Source organism: Ictalurus furcatus, chromosome 6, assembly GCF_023375685.1.
Source record: "Ictalurus furcatus strain D&B chromosome 6, Billie_1.0, whole genome shotgun sequence".
Lineage (NCBI taxonomy): Eukaryota > Metazoa > Chordata > Actinopteri > Siluriformes > Ictaluridae > Ictalurus > Ictalurus furcatus.
The window spans coordinates 5,981,936-6,004,304 of record NC_071260.1 but is presented as its reverse complement, the minus strand read 5'-3'; the positions used below and the strand labels follow the sequence as shown (position 1 = coordinate 6,004,304).

At 36.4% G+C, this 22,369-nt stretch overlaps 1 protein-coding gene across 1 annotated transcript in view; it reads left to right on the top strand.

Moving 5' to 3' along the window:
• The window catches only part of LOC128608533 (GRIP and coiled-coil domain-containing protein 2), a 28,112-nt gene that overhangs the window by 1,846 nt on the left and 3,897 nt on the right, over positions 1–22,369 (top strand). The window contains exons 6-20 of the mRNA XM_053626319.1: positions 162–3,182; positions 3,503–3,545; positions 3,981–4,081; positions 4,339–4,437; positions 5,437–5,556; positions 5,771–5,935; positions 7,002–7,106; positions 7,732–7,894; positions 8,910–9,010; positions 12,574–12,651; positions 14,031–14,168; positions 15,994–16,115; positions 16,640–16,816; positions 19,879–20,096; positions 22,166–22,351. Of these exons, the coding sequence (XP_053482294.1) occupies positions 162–3,182; positions 3,503–3,545; positions 3,981–4,081; positions 4,339–4,437; positions 5,437–5,556; positions 5,771–5,935; positions 7,002–7,106; positions 7,732–7,894; positions 8,910–9,010; positions 12,574–12,651; positions 14,031–14,168; positions 15,994–16,115; positions 16,640–16,816; positions 19,879–20,096; positions 22,166–22,351 (4,837 nt within the window). The remainder of the gene's footprint in view (positions 1–161; positions 3,183–3,502; positions 3,546–3,980; positions 4,082–4,338; positions 4,438–5,436; positions 5,557–5,770; positions 5,936–7,001; positions 7,107–7,731; positions 7,895–8,909; positions 9,011–12,573; positions 12,652–14,030; positions 14,169–15,993; positions 16,116–16,639; positions 16,817–19,878; positions 20,097–22,165; positions 22,352–22,369) is intronic.

The window sequence follows — 22,369 nt, the reverse complement described above, 5'->3', positions numbered from 1 at the left end:
TTGCCCTGCCATTGGATTAAATATGTTTTTTTTTTTAAAAAAGAATGACTTGTTATGCAGTAAAGCCTGCACTTTGACATTCACCAAGTATTAGCTTGAATATTTTGAAACAATATTTTAAAACAATTTTTTTTTTACTACTTTTAACATTTTATCAATAGGATTCAATGGAGAAGATGGCTGCTCTCCAGCAGAAACTGGATCATGTTGAAAAGAACCACGCTGAAAAGATCAAACTAATGGAAGTACAGTTTGAAACCTCAGAAACAAAATACAAAGAAGAATTGGAGTTTTTAAAAAAAATAACAAGGGAAAATGAAGAAATCCAAAGACATAAACTTCAGGAAGACTTTAATTCTAAAATGGAAACAATTAATCAAGAATATGAGAGAAAGATATCTGACTTGGAGCAGAATCTGGAATTGGCTAAAAAAGAATGGATCACTGAGAAAGAAACTCTTAAGGAAACTCACCAGATATCTCTCCAAAAAACCCAAGAAGAAATTGACCATTTTCAGGAGATGATTTCAAGGCTGAACAGGCAGTATGAAGATGAGGTCAGTTATCTGGAAGAACAGCTTGAAATCAACGCTGCACAGTTCGATATGGAGAGGGAGAGGCTGTTGCTGGTCCAGGAAGAGCTATCAGAGCAAATAGCACTTAAAGAGAGCTACCTCCAAGATGTTCAAGAGGAAGAAGAAGACCTCAACAGAAGGACCCAAAAGCCATCAGAATTGATTAAGGCATTGGATTCCTCAGTAGTAGAAGACCCAGAGAATGAAATGGACAAATTGAGATTAGAATTTGCAGATTTACAGTCACAAAACACAATGCTTAAAGAGGAGCTCACCTTTCTCACTAATGTGAAGACTGCACTTGAGGGTGATTTGAAACATTTAAAGAAGGAGTTCAGAATGGAAAGGGAAGAGCTGGAGTTCAAGATTAATGAATTGCAAATGACTAAAGAGGAAGCCGAGGTTTGCCCTGAAAAGGAGGTTAATTTCATGAACGTAGTAGAAACTATCCGTCTCGAAGAACATAATCAGATTCTTAAAGAATTAAAAGAGTTACACAATGCAGAAATGAAAGAACTAGAGGCTCATCTTATTTCCAATAAAGAACGTGAAAAAGAAGTGATTGTTCAAGAGGCACAAGATCTGCAAAACACATTTAAAGTTCTTTCTGAGGAGAAACAAGCTATTGCCAGTGAATATGAGCACACAAAAGAAATTCTGAGAAACATTGAGATGGAGCTTGGAGACAGAACATTTGAGTTTGTAAAGAAATACAATACCATGAAGGAGCAGGCAGCAAATTCAGTTCAAGAGTTAGAGGAAAAGCTCAGGGAGAAGGATAGTATTATAGAGAAACTAAAGTGCTTCGAGCAAACACAGGATAATTCAGAGCAAAAACTGCAGCACAAGGAAGACATTGTACCAGAAGACAAAGAAGTCCACAAGTTCATGATGTCAGACAAAGAGAATATGGTGACACTTAAAGAAATATTAATATACATAGACAAAATACGATTTGAATGTAAGGATGGAGGTATGGACACTGCCCAGATCACACTTCAGAAGTTGGAGGACTTGGCAATGACTTTGGAAGTTGCCCTGGATGAGAAGAAAAGTCTGAGGAATTGTATAGATAAGTTGGAGAGCCAGCTCTCTTTCTCAGGTCATGAAAAAGATCAAGAGGTCAAGAATTGCAATACTTCAGTAGAGGACTTGGCTGTGTCAAATAAGGAAATGGCTGAACTACAGAAAGATCACCAGTCTGCATTACAAGAGCGGGATGCTCTAAGAAAGGATCTGGAGACTAGTGAAGAAAAACTTTTTGAGGCACAGAAGCAAATCTGTTATATACTTGCTCAGAACTATTCTGCCAAAATAGATGAAGAGGAAGACATCTCTGTACTGCTGAACCATCTTCTATCCAGAGTTGAAGAAGATAAAACGACTTGTATTGCATCTAATGAAGAAAAGGCTAAACTGCAAAAAGACCTGCAAGCGGTGTCTGACGAGAGGAATGAGCTAAAGAAGATTATTGAAACTAGTGAAAGAAAACTTTCTGATACACAAAGACATGTCTGTGAAATACTGGAGCAGCACTACTCTGTGAAAATAGACTCGGAGGAAGACATCTCTGTACTGCTGAACCAACTTCTGTCTAGCATTCACGAGGAAAAAAAGAGTTACATTATGTTAAATGAGGAAAAGATGAAACAACAAAGAGACCTGGTGATTGTGGTTGAAGAAAGGGAGGATCTAAAGAGGTGTATGGAAACCCGTGAAAGAAATCTTTCTGATGCACGGAGGAACATCTGTCAAATGCTGGAGCAAAACTACTCTGTGAAAATAGACTCGGAGGAAGACATCTCTGTACTGCTGAACCAACTTCTGTCTAGCATTCAGGAGGAAAAAAAGAGTTGCATTATGTTAAATGAGGAAAAGATGAAACAACAAAGAGACCTGGTGATTGTGGTTGAAGAAAGGGAGGATCTAAAGAGGTGTATGGAAACCCTTGAAAGAAATCTTTCTGATGCACGGAGGAACATCTGTCAAATGCTGGAGCAAAACTACTCTGTGAAAATAGACTCGGAGGAAGACATCTCTGTACTGCTGAACCAACTTCTGTCTAGCATTCAGGAGGAAAAAAAGAGTTGCATTATGTTAAATGAGGAAAAGATGAAACAACAAAGAGACCTGGTGATTGTGGTTGAAGAAAGGGAGGATCTAAAGAGGTGTATGGAAACCCTTGAAAGAAATCTTTCTGATGCACGGAGGAATGTCTGTGAAATACTGGAGCAAAACTACTCTGAGAACACAAATGAAGAAGAGGACATCCCTGTATTGCTGAAGCATCTCCAGTCAAGAGTTCAGGAAGAAAAACTGATATTAACCCAGCAGCTGGATGAAAAAACAGTACAGTTGTCACAGCTGAACCAGCAAGCTGAGCTCAGTGATGATGGGAACCTACAAGTTCAATCAGATACTGAAAATTTGCAAAGGGACCAAAATGAGCAGGTTGAAATAACAGGGAGGTTGGTGGGCCAAGAACATGAAGAACCTGCAGTTGAAGGTGGTGCTCAGGAAACTGATGACATGAAACGGCTCCAACAGAAGTTAAGTGAAAAAGAGTCTATAGTAGCCCATCTAAAGGAAGAAATTTCCCTTTTACAGGTTTGTAGTTGTAGTTCTGATGAACTTTATTTATCATGGTAATTTTGTTCTTGTATCAAAAGATATGCATATACTTTAGCCATTAATCAGTTATATGACAAAAAATGTAACACACACGGCATTTATAGCAGAATGATAGTATTTCATGAAACTGATGAACGATTTGCAATCTCATAATATTGTAAAGGAAGATTAAGCAATGATTGCAAAATAATCATTTTAATATCAACACCTCTAGTGTGGGTGCAAGTTTACATATACACACATTTGTATCATGTTTGTCTAGACAGATTCGAAATGTTGTGACTGTTTACTTTCAGGAATCCAAACTATCTGCATTCAATGAGAATATGAGGCAAATGGGTACGTTCTTGTTATTTTCTTTAATCTACCAATTGTACAGAACATCTACTACATTGAAATGTAGTACCATTAAAATTTTGCTATTAGACGTATGTGTCTTAGTTTAGATTTTTTTTTAGGGGCACTCTTTTAAGAGATCTTGTTAAATTTGTGTCGCCATGTTTTATTCGTAGTTGGTTGTTAGCTGGCTTATAAAGTAAATGTTAATATAGCCTTGCTGCTTTCACATTAGATGATTTGTTTTAAAAAATACTTACATAATTCATGTTTCCTATTGTCTTTAAGAAGGTCAACTAATAATCATTTACACATACAATTGACATAATAGACAGTTGTTCTTTACCTCTGACTATGGAGTATTTTACTGTTCACCGCAATACTGGCACATTGGCTCAACTTTTTCATGACTAGCCTCATTCCTGCCATATTCTGTAGAATCTTTAGAAAAAGAAAACAAAGAGAAAGAAGAACGTTTGAATAAATTCAAAGCTGTAGCTGTGAAAGCAAGGAAGGAACTGGACAACAGCAAAAAAGAGGTTTGTAATGTTTCTACTTGTCTTTATGCATCTGTCTTGGGTGCACTTTACCTCTTGTGTCCTTTAAGAAGTTTTTTTTTGTGTTCTATTACGTAACTAGTATATAGCGGAATGGATTATTACATGGCATTTACTTTGCTGTCATGGTAGCTAGCTAAAGTGGAAATCGGTATCAGACCTTCTACTGTGTTGTTGAAAATCTTTATTTTTTTTAATGTGAATTGTAAAAGTAAAGTATCCCTTTCATCTTAATATAGGCATCTAGACTAAAAGAAGAATTGGAGGCTTTGAAATCTGAAAGAGACAAAATGTCAGACTCTATGAAGGCCATCATCCATGGTGCAGAGGCCTATAAGGTACAGTATGAGGCAAAATAATAAGTCGTGTCTTTTTTTTTTTTTTTTTTTAAATTAACGTTACCCTGCCCTTAAAGATTCAGTTACAAAGTACATACTTATTTTACATTTATTTAGTGGGCAAGAACAATAATAATAGTCATACTTGTGTGAACTTCCCCCTGGGATTAATAAAGAGATCAATCTACCTATCTACAGTTAATAATAATAATAATATGATGATGATGATGTTGAGTTCAAAGTATCAAATTGGTTAAAATAATCTAATAAACTCTTAACAGAACACACTAATGAACTAATCTATAGTTTATAGTAATCTATAGTAATTACAAATTCATTTACTTACAGCAAACTAAAAGAATTATAATAACAAGAACTAATATATCAGTTTAGTGGTGATATTAAAGAAAATCTTCTACTGGTTGAGCCGTAAGTGATCCTGATTTCCTGGCTAAGACATGGGCTGCTGCATGCTGAACTAGCTGAGGCTTTACTTTATATAAAGTATAAGGAGTATAAAGCTACCATTATGTTTGGGAATTACATGTCCTTAATGTAAAAATAATAAGAGGCCCAGAACAGAACCTTGTGGGACACCTGTATTGTATTTTTTATGCTTTGAAGAATCTACACTAATGCTAACAAACTAGTAATGACAACATATGCACACTCTGATGCACGCAGTATAGCATTGACTATTGTAGTCAGCATTGATTCTGTACTAGGATGCATTTGAAAACAATATTACAATAAATTACATACATGTATTGTAATTTCTACTTTAAAATTAATGGAGTTTTTGGGTGACATCCTTCTTTAAAATCTTAGATGGGAATGGTATATTGGAGATATAATGATTTTATATGTTTATAATGTGTATTTGTTTATTTTTCATACTCCAACTCCATTAATATATTTATAACTCCATTTATTTTTATTTATTACTTTTTGTTTAAAATTTGGGCTTTTTTATATCTTATAACTAAACTTAATTTACAGAATCTTATGATCGATTATGACAAGCAAACTGAGCTGTTGGATCAAGAAAAAGATAAACTGGAAGCATCAGAAAAACTGGTTGGTGACTTGACCAAACGTCTACATGTTGCTGTTGAACAGGTAAACAGTTATGTGGATTTGGATTTTTGAAATATTTTACTCATTATTTAGAAATACTGTCATTCAATTAAATATCAGTGGTTGGTGGAGGAATGTATCCAAGTATATGACTCTCAGTTAGTAATGACTGTTGTTAAAATATCTCAACCTATTTTGAAAGGTTAATGAAAATGTAACTTCATTAAAAGTTATTGGCATCCTATTTCCCTGTCAGCATAAGCAACTTTCTACTGAGAGAGAAGATCTGATGGCTCATATGGAGACTCTCCAAAGTAATGTTCGACAGCTGGAAGCACAGGCTCTTGAGATGCACAAACTCAAATCTTCAGTTGAGAGAGACTTGGAAGCAGAAAGGCTTTTAAAAGAGCAAAAAACAAAGGTAACCTTCCATGTAACTCCAGTGCCATTTTAAAGTCTACTCAGTCACAGTTATTATTAAACTCCAATGTGTCCACGTGGTCTACATATTTGATTTCTACATATTTTGATATCTGAAATTGTTGCAGAGAAACAGCTTCGCTTCTTGTTTGCCATCTTCGCTGTCAGATTCGTTGGCCCAATACAGACAAACTATTTGGAGTATTCAAAATTCTTTTGATAACCTTTGTGAGGCTTACACTGAAGATGATGTGTGCCAAATTTGGTGATAATTGGACAAGATTTGTAGGAGGAGTAGCGAATAAACTATTTTTGAAAAAATCAGAAATGGTGGAAAATCTAATTAGGCAGAAGTTGATGTCCTATCAATCCAAATCCAAAGATGCTTGGCTTTTAATTTTTGGACACATGGCTCAAAAGTTATTACCATAAATGTAAATTAGGCCCAAATTTGACCTGATGGTGGTGCTAGTGGATTGGTCAGAATGTTCCTTAGGCCCTCCCCAATCAGTGTGCCAAATTTCACAACATTTTACCAGACAGTCTTAGGGGCTCCCTAGCCAGAAGAAGAAAAAAAGAAGATGAATAATAATAATAATAATAATAATAGGTAGAATAACGATAGGGTGCCTACGCACCTTCTATGCTTGGCCCCCTAAATTAGTTTTAGAATCCCAGTGATTCCACAGCCATCACTGGCCAGGTGTACAAGAGAGATCGTGTTTGGGAATTGGCAAGTTACCAAATTGATGGAACATGGGGTTTAAAAAATGGACAAAAACATTGAAAGAGGTGATCAGCAGCTCCATATAATATAGAGAAATATCCAAGAAATCATTTTTATAGAACGTGTTGTAGTGGTCTGAATTGTTGCACGTGAAGTATGGACAATTCCTTAACATTTTAAGGCTACTGGATTTGTTCAGTCATGTCTGCATTGATTTGTGGACCTTTAATTAGCTCTTTAATAGGTTTTGTATTTCACTGCACAATTACAGTATAGTTATGCCTATGTTTATTAATTTCTTTCGACTTGTATATTTATTTATTTTTTTGTCTTCTTTAAGGAGCATGCATGTGCTGTGAAGGAAGTTGAGGAACTCCACACTGTGCTACAGAAACAGAAACAACAGTTGCAGCAGACAGAGCATGAGTTGGAACAGCTTAGGAAGGCATGTTCACAAATACATCCTATAGGCTTGATTTCTTTTAATGTCTAGTTAAAGTTTGGAATACACCAGCAGTCTTCAGAATTTGTTGATCATTAATGCTGTGAATATAGTTTTTAAACTTTGTCCCACTTTTTCCTTTTATTATAGGCAACATTTAAATGCACCTAAATTCAAAGTCATCACAACCATCAGGCTGCTTTTGTCCTTTATTGTGTGTCAGTGTACAGTGGCTACTATGGGAGAATACACTGTACTCTGCCACACAATAGAGTTATAGACTACTAAATAGGAATTAGTTTTCTTTTTCAGATGTGATGTTACACCATGGCCATGACAAAGGGATTTATATGAATCAGGAAAGTATGACAAAACAAGGGTTCTTAAAAATGAAAATAAATAAATTAACAGCACACAAGTATGCAGTAGTTTGTCCCAGGATATTTGGCCAGGATGTAAACCAATGCATATATTATCATATGTTGGTAACAGTGCTGCTTGTGTATATAACAACGTGCATTTTTACTTTGTGTCTATGATATCTTGCTTAGATCATGTATGTATTTTTTTTTTGTTTGTGTTTTATTTATGTTAAGCCTCAGTGCAAATTTTTTTTTTTCTTATTTAGGATGCCCAGCAGAGCACTTTGTTGGACATGGAGATGGCGGATTATGAGCGGCTGGTCAGAGAGCTCAACCTGCAGATCTCTGACAAGGACAGACTGCTGGAAGAGCAGGAAAGACAAACACAAGCTCAGAGAGAGAGGGAGGAGAAACTGAACCAGGAAATAGGCAAGTGCTGTTCCTTTTCACTTTGTAAATAATTTTCTTAAAACAACCATGGCAACCTGTATGCAACAGATTTGGAAGGAATGTGACAGACCCATAATACTGTTGCCATTTTATTGAAAACTTTTCAATCATGCACCAACTTAATCTAAATGAAAGTAACACACATGAATTTACAGTGGATTCTATTCTTTTTACTCATGCTTTCATTTACTCTGCAAGTTTTAACACTGTAAAATACGGTACAAAATTCTAAGTACAAATGATAACTGGAAATGTGCTGATGTTTTGTCATGTTGTGTAGAAACATTCAGCCATTTAAAAAAAAAAATATATATATATATATATATATATATAATATATGAATGAACGACTACATTTATAAGGTCAAAACATACTCATAATTTTAAATAATTTTATTTAATTGATAATGTTACACTTGACACCTTATTAATGGATCATAATGTATAGTCCCACTTCATATTGAGTCTCGAATATCGGTGTAGTTGCACTACTACAGTTACAGGTGGATTTCAGAAGTGTCACAAGTGCTTCACAGGGAGAGTGTAATTACTTTCTTTATGAAGTGCTGATTCACAATACAATAAGTGCAATTTATGTAAATATAATTATAAAGTGTCATTTTAAAATAAGTTCCTGTCTAATTAGTAGGTTTGGTAATATATATCTACTGTCAAATGCTCATTAATACATCTGGTATAATTAGGTTTGCATGTAATAAACCACATATTAAAAGTGACACTTAGTCAACATAGATAACACATATGCGGCAGATGTTAGATACACCTAATATAACATGGAAACAAACATATTGCTATGGTTATATAAATTTACATTAATAAAAAAACGCCAAATACTCTAAATGGAATTGTCACATTTTTTTTATGGGATATAATTAAATGTACAAAATGCCAGTGTACAAGAGCAGAATATGTTTTCTGGAATTGTTGGTAATGCTTTAGTTATGTTTGAGAAAGTAAACATATTTTTACTCTAGAGTCTTTAAAGTCACTTGTGGACATTGGAGAGGAGAAGACCGCAAAGGTTAAGCAGCTGCTGGTGAAAGCTAAGAAGGATTTGGCAGATGCCAAGAAAGAAGTGAGTTCCATCCTCTTTCTTTTTACCACGTTAAGTCTGTAAAGTTTGCTACATGATTTGTTTTCCATCTTCACCTGACCACATTTATTATTAGTTCAGTTTCACCTCAGCATAAGTAACTGAAACAGGTCTGTACAGGGTATTTGATTTTTACTATAAGCAGTACTCAATCAAAGGCGTAATTCAGCTGGACTGCCATTGCCATCATGTGAAGTCAGTTGTACAGGATCTTTGGATGTTAGCATTGGATTAGTCATCTTTGGTCTTTTGTCACTGAGACAGATGGCTCACGCCCGGATTAGTAAATACTATGTTCAGTGTTGAAATGAGTTCTGTTTGATGTATTTGTATGTCTTCTCTGTACATATTGGAACAATCAGGAGGGAGTTGGTCTCATAGGTTTCAGAACACACACACACACACACACACATATATATATATATATATATATATATATATATATATATATATATATATATATATATATATATATATATATATATTCAAATTCATGAATTGAAATTCATGGAATTTATTTCACAATTCAATTAAGTTTTATTTGTCTAGCAATCTTGATAGACATGACACATTCACAAAACACCTTTACCAAAATCCAGATGTAGATTTAAATCCTTAATTAACAAGCCAGAGGTGAAAGTGGCAAGAAAGAACTCTCTGAGACCTGAGGAAGAAACATTTACCCCATAAGTGTTCATTTGCAGGTCAGAAAACATGAATGCCTCTATGTTTGTCTTTTGTTAGCAGCAATCTAGCTAGCTGTCACAAGTGATGTATATTTTCCTGAGTAAATACATGAGTGATGTATTTTATGACAGTGTCATATTACCCTGCAGTTCTCACGTGGTTTCCCACTGAAGCTAAGCAGGGTTGAACCTAGTCAGTACCTGATTGGGAGACCTCCTGTGGAAAACTAAGGTTGCTGGAAGTGGTATTAGTGAGGCCAGCAGGTGGTCCTCACCCTGTGGTCTGTGTGGGGCCTAATGCCCCAGTGTAATGACAGGGACACTGTACTATAAAAACGTCTTTCGGATGAAACTGAGGTCCTGACTCTGTGGTCATTAAAAATCACTTCTTGTAAAGAGTAGGGGTATAATTCTGGCGAAATAGCCCTCTTGGCCTTTATCTATTCGGACCGATGTGCGACAGTATTTTCAGAATTAGCTGAATTACAAAAAGAAAAATACAGTACAGTGCAGCACAAAACTCATGTACAGTGGTGCTTGAAAGTTTGTGAACCCTTTAGAATTTTCTATATATCTGCATAAATATGACCTAAAACATCATCAGATTTTCACACATGTCCTAAAAGTAGATAAAGAGAACCTAATTATACAATTGAGACAAAAATATTACACTCTGTCATTTATTTATTGAGGAAAATGATCCAAAATTACATATCTGTGAGTGGAAAAAGTATGTGAACCTTTGCTTTCAGTATCTGGTGTGACCCGCTTGTGCAGCAATAACTGCAACTAAAAGTTTCTGGTAACTGTTGATCAGTCCTGCACATCGGCTTGGAGGAATTTTAGCCCGTTCCTCAGTACAGAACAGCTTCACCTTTGGGATGTTGGTGGGTTTCCTCACATGATCTGCTTGCTTCAGGTCCTTCCAAAACACTTCTATTAGATTAAGATCAGGACTTTGATTTGGCCATTCCAAAACATTAACTTCATTCTTCTTTAACCGTTCTTTCGTAGAACGACTCGTGTGCTTAGCATCGTTGTCTCGCTGCATGACCCTCTTTCTCTTGAGATTCAGTTCATGAACAGATGTCCTGACAAAGATGTTTCCTTTACCACCAGCATGTTTCGCAGATGGGATAAGGTTCTTATGCATGAATACAGTGTCATCTGTCCACAAAAAGTTTTTCCATTAGCCTTCTGGCTTGTCCATGTTATCTTTAGGAAACTGCAGACAGGCAGCAATGTTCTTTTTGGAGAGCAGTGGCTTTCTCCTTACATAAGTTTTTATTTGTGATGGGAACACTACAAACCAATTTTTTTTTTTCTTGTAAATGGTACAACCACTATATGCTTCATCATCAGAGATATTAACTGGGTCTCTGGGCAAACAAAACATTGGACAGAGCAAGCATATTGGAGCGCTCACTTACTCAGTGGTCCAGCTAATTAATTTACGATTTGTCCATCTGTGATAGAGTTGTAGAAGTTAAACAATACTAAGTGTGTTGAAAGGATGTTCAGTGTAAATATATTGTGAATTAAAACTGCAAGCAGGAATGAACAGGCCATTGCACCCTGGTGCACCTTGGAGATGCTCTGCCATGGGAATGCCATTCCATTTATTTTAGCACTTTTTAGCACTTAAATGTTGTTAGAAATGTATCACGATGTAAAACATGTAATTTCCTGTTGGCCGTAGATGGTCTATGACTATAACTGAATATTGGCATGTAGATGTTTTCTGACCATTATTTGTATCAGACATAAAATTTGGTGGATTGGATTGAACATTGTATGTCTGAGTTAGCGTAAAATATGTGGCACTATGACTACAACTGAATATTGGTATGTAGATGTCTTCAGGGCAGGACTGTTTTGAAACTTATGAAGTTTGGAGCAGATTGTATGTTCCAGTTATAACAACTTCCTTTTTCATGGCATTAATAGCATGCTTTAGCACTTAGCTATGGTAACATGTTTCAATGTTGCTTGCATATTTAGCACTTGCTGGCATGTTTTTATATGTTGCTAGGAATGTATCACAGTGTAAAACATGTCACTTTCTTTTGGCAGCAGGTGGTGCTATGACTATAACTGAATAACTGAATATTTGCATTTGATGAACTATGCCTCGTATATATGCTGGAAATAGCAGAATAGCAGAATCTGAGCAAGAATTGCAAAGAAATCTCAAAATGGCCAACTTCCTGTTGGGTTAAAGAAAAGGCTCTTAGAGACTTTTTTGTACGTTTTAACATGTTACGTATGTGTACCGATTTTCTTAGACAAAGTCTTTAAAAAAAAACAAACAAACAAACAAAAAAAAAACAACTCTTACGGAGTATTATCCGTAAAAGTAATCTTCATTCCTTCACTCCTTTGACATGATGAATAGACAAAATGTTGTGTGAGAACTTATAATGGTAACTAAATTAATTTAATCATGAAGAACTATAATCAGTAATTACTGTAATTATATTTTAAGTCCCTTGTTCATGCCTGCAGCATTATAGGATGACAGCACACTGCTCAATTTAATTTGCTTATTGGCATGGTGTTAAATCATCAGTGCAGTATTTAAGTGCAAAGCTTTTAGAAATTCCATTAAAATTTATTTTTTATTCATGTCTTTAAGCAAATTCCCAGCTTCCCTTAATCTCAGAGCCTTGTGAGAGCACTATAGCAAGCAAGATACAGTATAAGTTAATGACATAGGTGGATGGCTGTTGGCAGGGCATCTAGTTAATGTACATATTTAAACTAATCAGTTTACATGTTTACTTCCTTAATGGGATGTAATATCCACTTTTGATTCTGTATATTTGCAAAAAAAAAACTGACTGAGTGTTTGCTTTGCAGGAAGCATCTCAAAAGATCCTGCAGTCTTCTCTGAAAGGGGAATTAGAGGCCATTCAACAACAGCTGGAGAGTTACAAGGTAAAAATATCAACTTTAGTCTAGAGCATGTTTGAGAATTAGTGGGACTGTGTTTACATAGCAAATTAGCGAAACACTATATCTCCACGCTGTCAGTGGTAAATGCCTTTAAGGAGGAGAATGTGTGTGAGCTCCCATCGGCTTACATCCCCCATCATTCACAGGTTGCCAACCGTTTGCTTATTTTCTAGTGTTCATTGCGTGAATTCCTTATACATGTGATAATTTTTTTGACTAAAGTAATTATTAAGTAATAAGTTATAACATTTTACTAATGCAAGCAACAAAGCAGGTGAATAAAATGGTAAAACAAGGAAGAAAAATGCAGCTAAAGTGTCTACTGGCACAGCACTAATTCGCATTAATTAGCATTCTTCTGCATTATAGTGTCCCATAAAGTTCTGTTTTAGGCCTCATTTTGCTCTCTCTTTGTTGCCAGTTTTTTGACATGTAATTTGCCTGTAATTGTGAAATAAAGAAATCGAGATAACTATCTAGAAACTAAACATATAGAATAATGAACAACAAACATTTGTTAGGGAAGTAGGATGAACAAGTCCATCAGGTTATTCTGGTCTTGTTAGTTTCGATCTGTTCTCCCCTGTGGAATGGAAGGGTGTATACAGTTGAGGCCAAAGGTTTATATTACGCACAGGCTAACGACATTCAAAATCAATTTTTCACAACTTCACACATTTCACGGTTCCATAAATTTCCTGTGTTATGTCAATAGGGCATTTCTATAAGAAGTAATTTCAAAATAATAGCTGAGAGACTTTTCAGTGGGTCAATCATTTTATATACACTTTGTTAGTATTTGCTGGCATTGCCTTGTACTTGCTTAACTTAAATCAAACTCTTTGGGTAGTCTTCACCTGAGAATCACTTGCTGCTGCTGAGGATGGACCCACATGCATAGCTTGTTGGCTGTGGATGGTCTCACTTACAGTAGATAACATTAAGGTTGCATTTACTGAAAACTGTTTATGCTCAATTCTCATTCATTATTCAGTGGATAACTTCATCTGGAGTCTATACTACAATAGACTAAAAGTAAAAACTGTTGCGAATAGTAATCAGTAAAATAGTAATCAGTCAAAGGCTAAAATTGCTATCACGCAAGATGTGTACACTCCTTTGATAGTGTAGATTCAACAATAACAAAATTAGCAAGAAACAAAGGATTAGAGTGCTGTATTTATTGTCTTGAATCCACTTCTTCAACTCCTTGACAATACCAGAATGGGAAAAAGTGCAAACACTGCACTGTGTAATACTGTACAAAGAAAATGAGCTTCCTGGCAGTCTGGAATGTAAGGACGTAGAATAGTAATTGTTGCTATTCAGTCACTGTTGTCTTTATGTGTGTTTTATTTTAGATTCAGTGTAGTGAACTGACTGTAGATCGGCACAGGCTTCAGGAGCAGCTAAAGTCAGTGAGTGATCAACATCAGAAGTCAGTCACTGCCTACCAGCACCAAGTGACAACTTTACAGAATGATCTGAGCTCTTCAAAGGTGTGTAAACCCTTCATTCATTTTATGTAAACACTGACAGTAGTGGGATGATCTACTGAAATGCTCTGAGCTAATGGCTCTGGATATTTGGGTGCACAGTTTAACAATTTGGAATGCCTTCATAATTGTCACACACCTTTATGCACAAGAGGGAATCTGGGTGTGGCATTAGGGGTTATACATGTAATGGCATGTAGTTTATGCCACTGAGATTAGAAGATCTCTTGAGCAGAAGTCTCTGAGACTGGTTTCAAGGTTAGAAAATGAGGAAGCTGAAGCTGAAAGTGCACTGCTGTATGATGTGAGGTAATAGTAGAAGGCACGACAGTCATTGTTCATGATGAGCAGCAGCAAGCATGCTGTCCTGGAAAACTGATTCCAGGGAGTCCAGATTGGTCCCAGTGATCTGTCCTGCTTTCCTTATCAGTTTGCTTAATCTGCTGGCATCACCTGCTTTGATTGCCCCAGCATACTGCTGTGTAAAAGATGGTGCTCCCCATGACTGGTAGAACTTATTTAGGACCCGTGCTTCTTCAAAAAACAGTCTGCTCTGTCCCTTCTTCTTTAGTGTTATATGTCCAGTGTATTGTGTAGGTACACTCCAAAGTACTTATAGGATTCCTCCATTGCCAACTCCTCCCCAAGGATAGAGACAGGGGTTGGCAGGAACTTTCATTCAGGTTATGCAAATCATCTGCATGTAGTTTATGCCACCGAGGTTACAAGATTTTTCTTGAGTAGAAGTGTTTGAGATTGCTTTCTTTCAGGGATAGAAAATGAGGATGGAAGATGAAAATAGCTTTTTTTCTTTTCTGTCAAGTGGAATACAATGTTACATTTGCAAGAGACAATTTAAACACGAATATGGTGTAATAAATATCTATCTAATCTATTTTATCATGCTTTTACTTCTCTATTTCTGTTCATTTGGTGTGCTCTCCTGTAAAGAAAACATGCCAACAGTTTAAAGGATAAGCTGACTGAGCATTCATTGGTACAATTACAGGTCACACAAATTGAATTCATAACATTATTCATAAAAAAAAAAAAAAAAAATAGGTCCTTGGGATAAGCAGATCTCCAATTAAGATTATCTTCCAACATCCACCTTGCCAACAAAAAACCTTTTGTGGACATTAATGGAACAATAACATTAATTAACCGTGTCATACTGTGTTTATGTATTTCACATTGGCCTTGGGTGGCAATCCATTTTTTAACTGTATTTTCAGCCCAGTATCAGCGTGACCTATTGTGGCTACAGCAAACTTTCAGAAAGCAGAGCCAAACTGTTCCTCACTCGAGCTGATATCATGCAAGAAAAATTAGCTTAAGTTTCATTTCAGAATTAAATGCAACACCCTTCTGTTGTGCTCAAACTCTAGCCCATGTGCATAACTCTTATGTCACGTCTCAGTAGCGCTTAAGTTATAGTTACATCTGAGTTCTGAATAGAGATGTGTGCAATTTCTGTATTGAATTCTTGCTGTGCACACTTAACTCTATTCTGAATATGGCCCAAATTACGCAGTGAACAATACAGTTGGATTTAATGTCAGGTATAATAAGGGAATAAAGGGTAATGGTGTTTTGTTAAGAAGTACCTGACTTACAGCTTTAGAAGCTAAAGCCATTTTGGCTTCTTTGTTAAGTTAAGCTTTATTTTTACCTAGTTTATTCTTTTGCTTTTTTCTTTTTCTGTCCAGCTCTGATGATGCATGTTTATGACGTGCTTGTGTATATATAACTCAGGTTTTAATATGTTTGTATTACTGTAGAAAAGTACATTTTTGCATACTCATTATATGTGTAATGTAATTTACAGGCTGAATTTGAGTCCACAAAGTCCGACTTTGATAGCTACAAGGTGCGAGTACACAATGTGCTCAAGCAGCAGAAAACTAAGAGCTCTACTGAAAGCAATGGTGATTTTTCCAAACAGGACAGGTGAGAGATTCTTCTGTTATTATGCTGCTTATGCTGCTTTTTTGTTGCTGATGAGACATCACAGACTCAGTCTTTAGGATGTTTCTGTTGTGCACAATAGGATTCAAGACAATGCATATCCATTCAGAAATGTAACAGTCACAGATTTACGGGTAGGGTTTTTTCCCCACTGAAGTTATGCAGTGCAGTGTTTTAACTGTGCAGTAGTGCCACTGTCACATCATGTACAGAAAGCACTTGCAACACATGAGTATACAGTAAGTGATATTTTAATTATGCACATAAAGCATTTATTCTGAAATTTTGTGACAAAGTTTTTGTACAAACATACAGTATGTGTGCATTTGGCACAGTAATCATGTGTCTGGTATATTGCTTTTGCAATGAAACATTTAATTTCTTAAAGAAATGTAATTCACTAATACGTCAATATGTTTGTTCCTGTCTGTTGAAAGCAGTTGTGATGATGATGCATAACACATCAAGCACTAATTGACATTCTGTGTATGTTTTGCACTGAGCAGGGAGAACATGGAGTCCATGCTGGAGCAGTTGAGGTCCAAACTGCAAGAAAGTCAACTTAATGCACAGAGCTGCAATGCAGAGCTGCAGCAGCTTCAGACTGAATATGACACACTTTTGGAGCGTCACAACAAAATGTTGCAGCAGACCATCACCAAAGAGGCTGAACTGAGAGAGAGGTAAACAGGACCTGGGTTTTATTGAATCATTCAAGATGCACATTCCATCATTATTTACTAATATAACATTTTAAAAATATATTTGTTTGTATGAACTGAAAGCAGTAGAGCTAATTAAATGATAGCAGATAAACACAATTTATATCAGATAAGAGATAACACTCTGTTAGGAGTATGTATTACTATTACAAGTGCTGAGGGATGACTAGTGTCTTTAAAGATGAACGTTTATATGTCAGTACTGCTTGAGAGCCACTGATGGGGACCTTGAGGTTCTGCCTCACTTGTAACAACACTTAGGATAAATGTATCTAGTCGATCCAGAATCTGAACTTTAATTCAAGGATATTCACAGTGCTGTGAAAAGGTATTTACCTGATTTCTTCTGTTTTTGTGTATATCTCATACTAAATAGATTCAGAAATTAAAACAAAATCTAAGATAAAACAAAGGCAACTTGAGTAAACACAAAATACAGTTTTTAAAGGATAATGTTATTTATTGAAGCAATAAAAAGTTTTCTAATTCCAACTGGGCCTGTGTGAAAATGTATTTTCCCCCGTAGTTACTAGTTCCCCAAATCTATGAAACTAGCATTCATAATGGGGTTCGGCTGGACTAGACGCAACCAGGCCTGATTACTGCAAACCCCGTTCAATCAAATCAACACTTAAATAGAACTTTTTCAACAGCATGAAGTTGGTTAAAAGGTCTTACCCAGTAACACACTATGCCAAAGTGGAAAGAAATTTCAGAAATGATGAGGAAGAAGGTGATTGAAATACATCTGTCTGGGAAAGATTACAAAGCTATTTCAAAGGCTCTGGGACTCCAAAGAACCACAGTGAGAGCCATTATCTCCAAATGGATAAACTTGGCACAGTAGTGAACCTTCCCAGAAGTGTCCAACCTTCCAAAATTCCTCCAAAGAGCACAGCAACTACTCATCTGGGAAGTCACAAAAGAGCCAAGGACAACATCAAAGGATCTACAGGCCTCTCTTGCATCAATAAAGGTCACCGTTCATGACTCCGCTATCCGCATCCATGTAAAAGTGTTGAGGTGAAAACCACTGCTAACCCAGAGAAACATTAAGGGTCATCTGAAATTTGCCAAAACACACCTTGATGATCCTCAAACCTTTTGGGAGAATTTTCTGTAGACTGATGAGTCGAAAGTGGAACTGTTTGGTTTACTACAGATGTAATGGGACCCCTGTCTTCCAAACAAAGAATTCCACAAAAAGAACATCAGACCTACTGTACGGTCAAGCATGGTGGTGGAAGTGTGATGGTGTGCGGATGCTTTGCTGCTTCAGGGCCTGGGCAACTTGCAATAATTGAAAGAAACATGAATTTTCTCTCTACCAGAAAACCTAAAGGAGAATGTCTTCAGTCCTTAAGTTATAACTCAAGTGCAACTGGATTATGCAGCAAGACAATGATCCAAAGTATAGGAGTAAGTCCTACTCCTAGAAGTAAGTGAAAGATTGATCTTCAGTTATCAGAAGCGTTTGGTTGAAGTTATTACTGCTAAAGGTGGCACAACCAGATTTTAATTTTAAGGGGGCAGTTAGTTTTTCACATTGCTGATAGGTGTTGGATAACTTTTTTCTTCTTTTTTTTTTTGCTTCAATAAAATAAATATATAAATAAAAGGTGTATTGTGCGTTTACTCAGGTTGGCTATGTCTTATGTTGTATTTCATTTGAAGATCTACAACTATTAGTATGAGATATACACAAAAACAGAAGAAATCAGGATTGGGAAAAAATAATTTTTCACAGCACTCTAGATGTATAATGGCTAAAGCATTGCATTTGATTTTCTAGAAGAACAATTTTTCTCTTCCTGCATATTAGAGAAATAACACTATTATTGGCTAGGTTTGAGGTTGTTGTATACTTAACTAATCACTAAACATACCAAAGCTTATAGGAAGAAAAATTCAGGAAAAGTATAACTGCCCAAACCTGGAATTCTGCCTTCCTGATGAGTAATTTAAACCTTAATCTAAGGTAGACAAATGCTGAAGTTTAAAAATGAGAAAATGTTTTCAAGTCCCAGTAACCTGTGAAGCTCCCGAACAGTCCTTGGCCACAGCTAGTTCTGCATTCCTTACACCTTGTGGCCCTCCATGCATACACCTCCAGGGGACAGGATGTAACCTCGGTTAGAGACAGTGCTGTTAGATGGAATTGATTATTTTCTGCCATTACATCTAACTTGTTTTTTCAGCAACTTATATGCTTTATCTGGAAAAGTATACAGGTTCTCTATGTAGACCATGATGTACCTTTGGATCATGTCAGAGAAGATCTTGTTAGGACTGGAACACTGTCAGGGATTTGGCTAAGCAATACAGCTTCACCAGATATTCCTGTTGACCCAACATTTTATACTCGTTTCCCTCCTGGATGTGGATACATTTCTAATGTCACTTTAGTCTAGTACCACACTCTATTCACCAGATTAACACTGCAGATGTCGAAGTAGTTGAAGACTGGGTGAACGTCTTGGATTCAATATATTCCTCCATAGCTTCTTCCTTAGCTCTTGGATATGTGGTGGCGTAGCCCCATATGGAATGCTCAAATAGTAAATTAAAGCATGTAGGTTTTAATAAACTAGAAATTAACAGTAGCCAAAAAACTAACCAGTGACTAAACTAAATCCCAGCTAGCTGCCAAAATGAACACTGGCTTGCACAAGTATCCACAGCATGAACAAGCGGAGCTGTCTGTGTTGTGTTGCACTGTTGTGTTAAGGACACTGATCAATAAAGCTGTCTTTATAAGAATATATTCTCCCAAATGTGTTATTGCTGTAATGTTAAGAGTTACTATTCCAAAACAAACAAGTACTTGAAAGAGGAGGTTATTTCTTTTGTTTCAGATTCACTTGAATAACTTGGGCTTGGCATAATAGATCTCAGGTCAGGCTTCATAGTGGATGTGTATATGGCACGGGTTTCCAAGCAGTTTAAATCTCTGACAGGTGCAGGTTATACTGTAGGTAGTGGTTGGTGGTTTATCTTTCTTTTTTTTTTACCCCCAATTTCAGGTTACTGTCATTGCATTCAGAGAATGTAGCACTAAAATCGGAGCACAGCCAGTCAGTAATGCAGCTAACGGCACAAACAGAAACATTACGTAGTAGCTTCCGGGAGCAGCTGCACCACTTGCAGGATGAACATCGCAGCACGGTAGAAACCCTGCAGCACCAGATCAACAGGCTGGAGACCCAGCTTTTCCAGCTGCAAAAGGAGCCTGCCACCTCTGGTAAGAGCACTACCAGTTTTTATACCAAGTTTGAGTTTGGCATTGGTCAAGTTTCCCAAAAATATTTGAATATCTAAATATTTCTTATACTTGGCTCATACTGAAACATTGGTTATATCGAGGAAAAGATTGTGGAAACGGTCTTTTTTTAAAATAAAGGATTTAGTATCTTAGTAGTTAATGGATTTACTCAGTTTTTGCCAAGGTTAAAAATAGATAAAACAAAAGTGTTCTATATATAATAATCAAAATCAGTAATAAATATAAATATAACTGCAAGCTGCAATACCGGGGTCAAGCCAGTTGTCGGCACCATGAACAGCAACACAGTGGCCCTGTCCCCAAAACTTTTTGAAACTATTCAGAAGTTATAAACTAAAATGTTCTTTTTTTCATATCTCGTGACCACTAGGTGGCACTGTTCTGAAACTGAGCAGGCACCCTCGAGTCATGGTGCCAACGACAAATATTAAGTTTGGTATGAATACGCTAAAGTGTTACAGAGATATACCCTCATGTCCTGTTGGCGTGCTCACCATTGAATTTGTAGAAGCGGCATTCGAAAACAATATGGTTTATCAAAATTCTATCAAAATTTTAAGTTTTTTTTTAGAAAATTCAAAATGGCTGAAAATTTTCATGACGGAAAATGACATCATAGGGTGCAATCGAATGGTCTTGAGCCAAGGAATCAGAGGAAAAAAGAATTTTGTAGGACTCATGGTTCAAAAGTCATTAACATAAACGTGAGTGCAAATTTGGACAGTTGGTGGCGCTAGCGGGATTGAGTTAGAGACTCCAAATTCGCTGTATTAACTGTTCAGACTGTCCTCTATCTGTGTGTCATAACTTTCCCAGAAGTGGTTCTATGGGCTGCCATAGACTCAAGAGTGGAAGCAGATTAATAATAATAATAATAATAATAATAATAATAACAATAATAAGCAGAAAACTAATACTATGCACCTTCAGTGCTTGGCCCTTTAATAAATATATCTGTAAGCAGCAATTCCAGGGCCAAACCTGACAGGCAAAATGAGGACATAAGCAAGCATGATTTTAGCTTGGTCATGATTTTATGACAAACCGTTCAGAAGTTATAAGCAAAAATGAGCTTTTTTCATAATTCGTCGCCACTAGGTGGCACTGTTCTGAAACTGTGTATGTATGCTCATGTCAGGATGGCATATACTAACTTTGGTATGAATACACTAAAGTATTTTGGAGATACAGCCTCATATGTCCATTTTGGCATGCTCTCCATTGGATTCATCTGCACGTTATTTGAGAATGGTTTGGTTTATCAAAAAGCTTTTGATAAATTTTGCCGGCATTGCCTGAAGATGATCTCTTACAAATTACGTAAAAATTAGACGAACAATCCGGGACAAGTTCGAAAAAGTAGGTTTTTCAGAAAATTCAAAATGGCAGACATGAATTTTAGCCTACCATGGCATAATTGATATCATTGTTCTTTGCCTGACCCAGGAATCTGTCAACATCAATCTCATGACAATGTGCAAAAGTAGTCGAAAGCTATTAGCATTTTTAAAATTGTATTATAATTGTTGACCACAAGGTGGCACTGTCCTGAAACCTTTTGAGTACTTTTGTGGCATGGTCCTGATGACACCTATCGATTTTTGAGATTTCCATGTGGAAGTGTACTACTGTTACTACTACTACTATGGCTGCAAGCAGTGGTCTGTGGGGTGCAAGCACTCTTCAAAAATACCTAGTTGTGTGAAATTCCTGTCTGAAATCTGATTGGCTGAATTTGAAATAATTCTGTAATGATTAAAATTCGATGCACATTGATGCAGCACACCAAATTTCATACATACAAATTTAATAACGTGGAAAAGTTAATTTTTTCCATAATTTAATTCAAAAAGTGGAACTTTCATATATATTCTTGATTACACATAAAGTGAAATATTTCAAGCCTTTTTTGTTTTAATCTTTATATTCACATTTTTTTTAGATACACCTGTATATGCAAAAAATAATGCCTGTTATTCCTAATAAGCCTCATATTTAGGACACCGTAATCTATTTTACCTCTTCAGCTGCTCAGCAGCAGAGCAAGAAGCCACAGTCAGACAAGAAGCTTGCAGATCTGCCTCTGCTTGAGTTGAACATGGCACGAGAGGAAGGTGAGGGAATGGAGACAACAGAAACTGAGTCTGTCTCCACAGCAGGGACTCCTCCACCCAGTCTCGAGCAGCTCCTCACTTCACCCGACCCAAAACATGGTAACGTTTATTCCACTG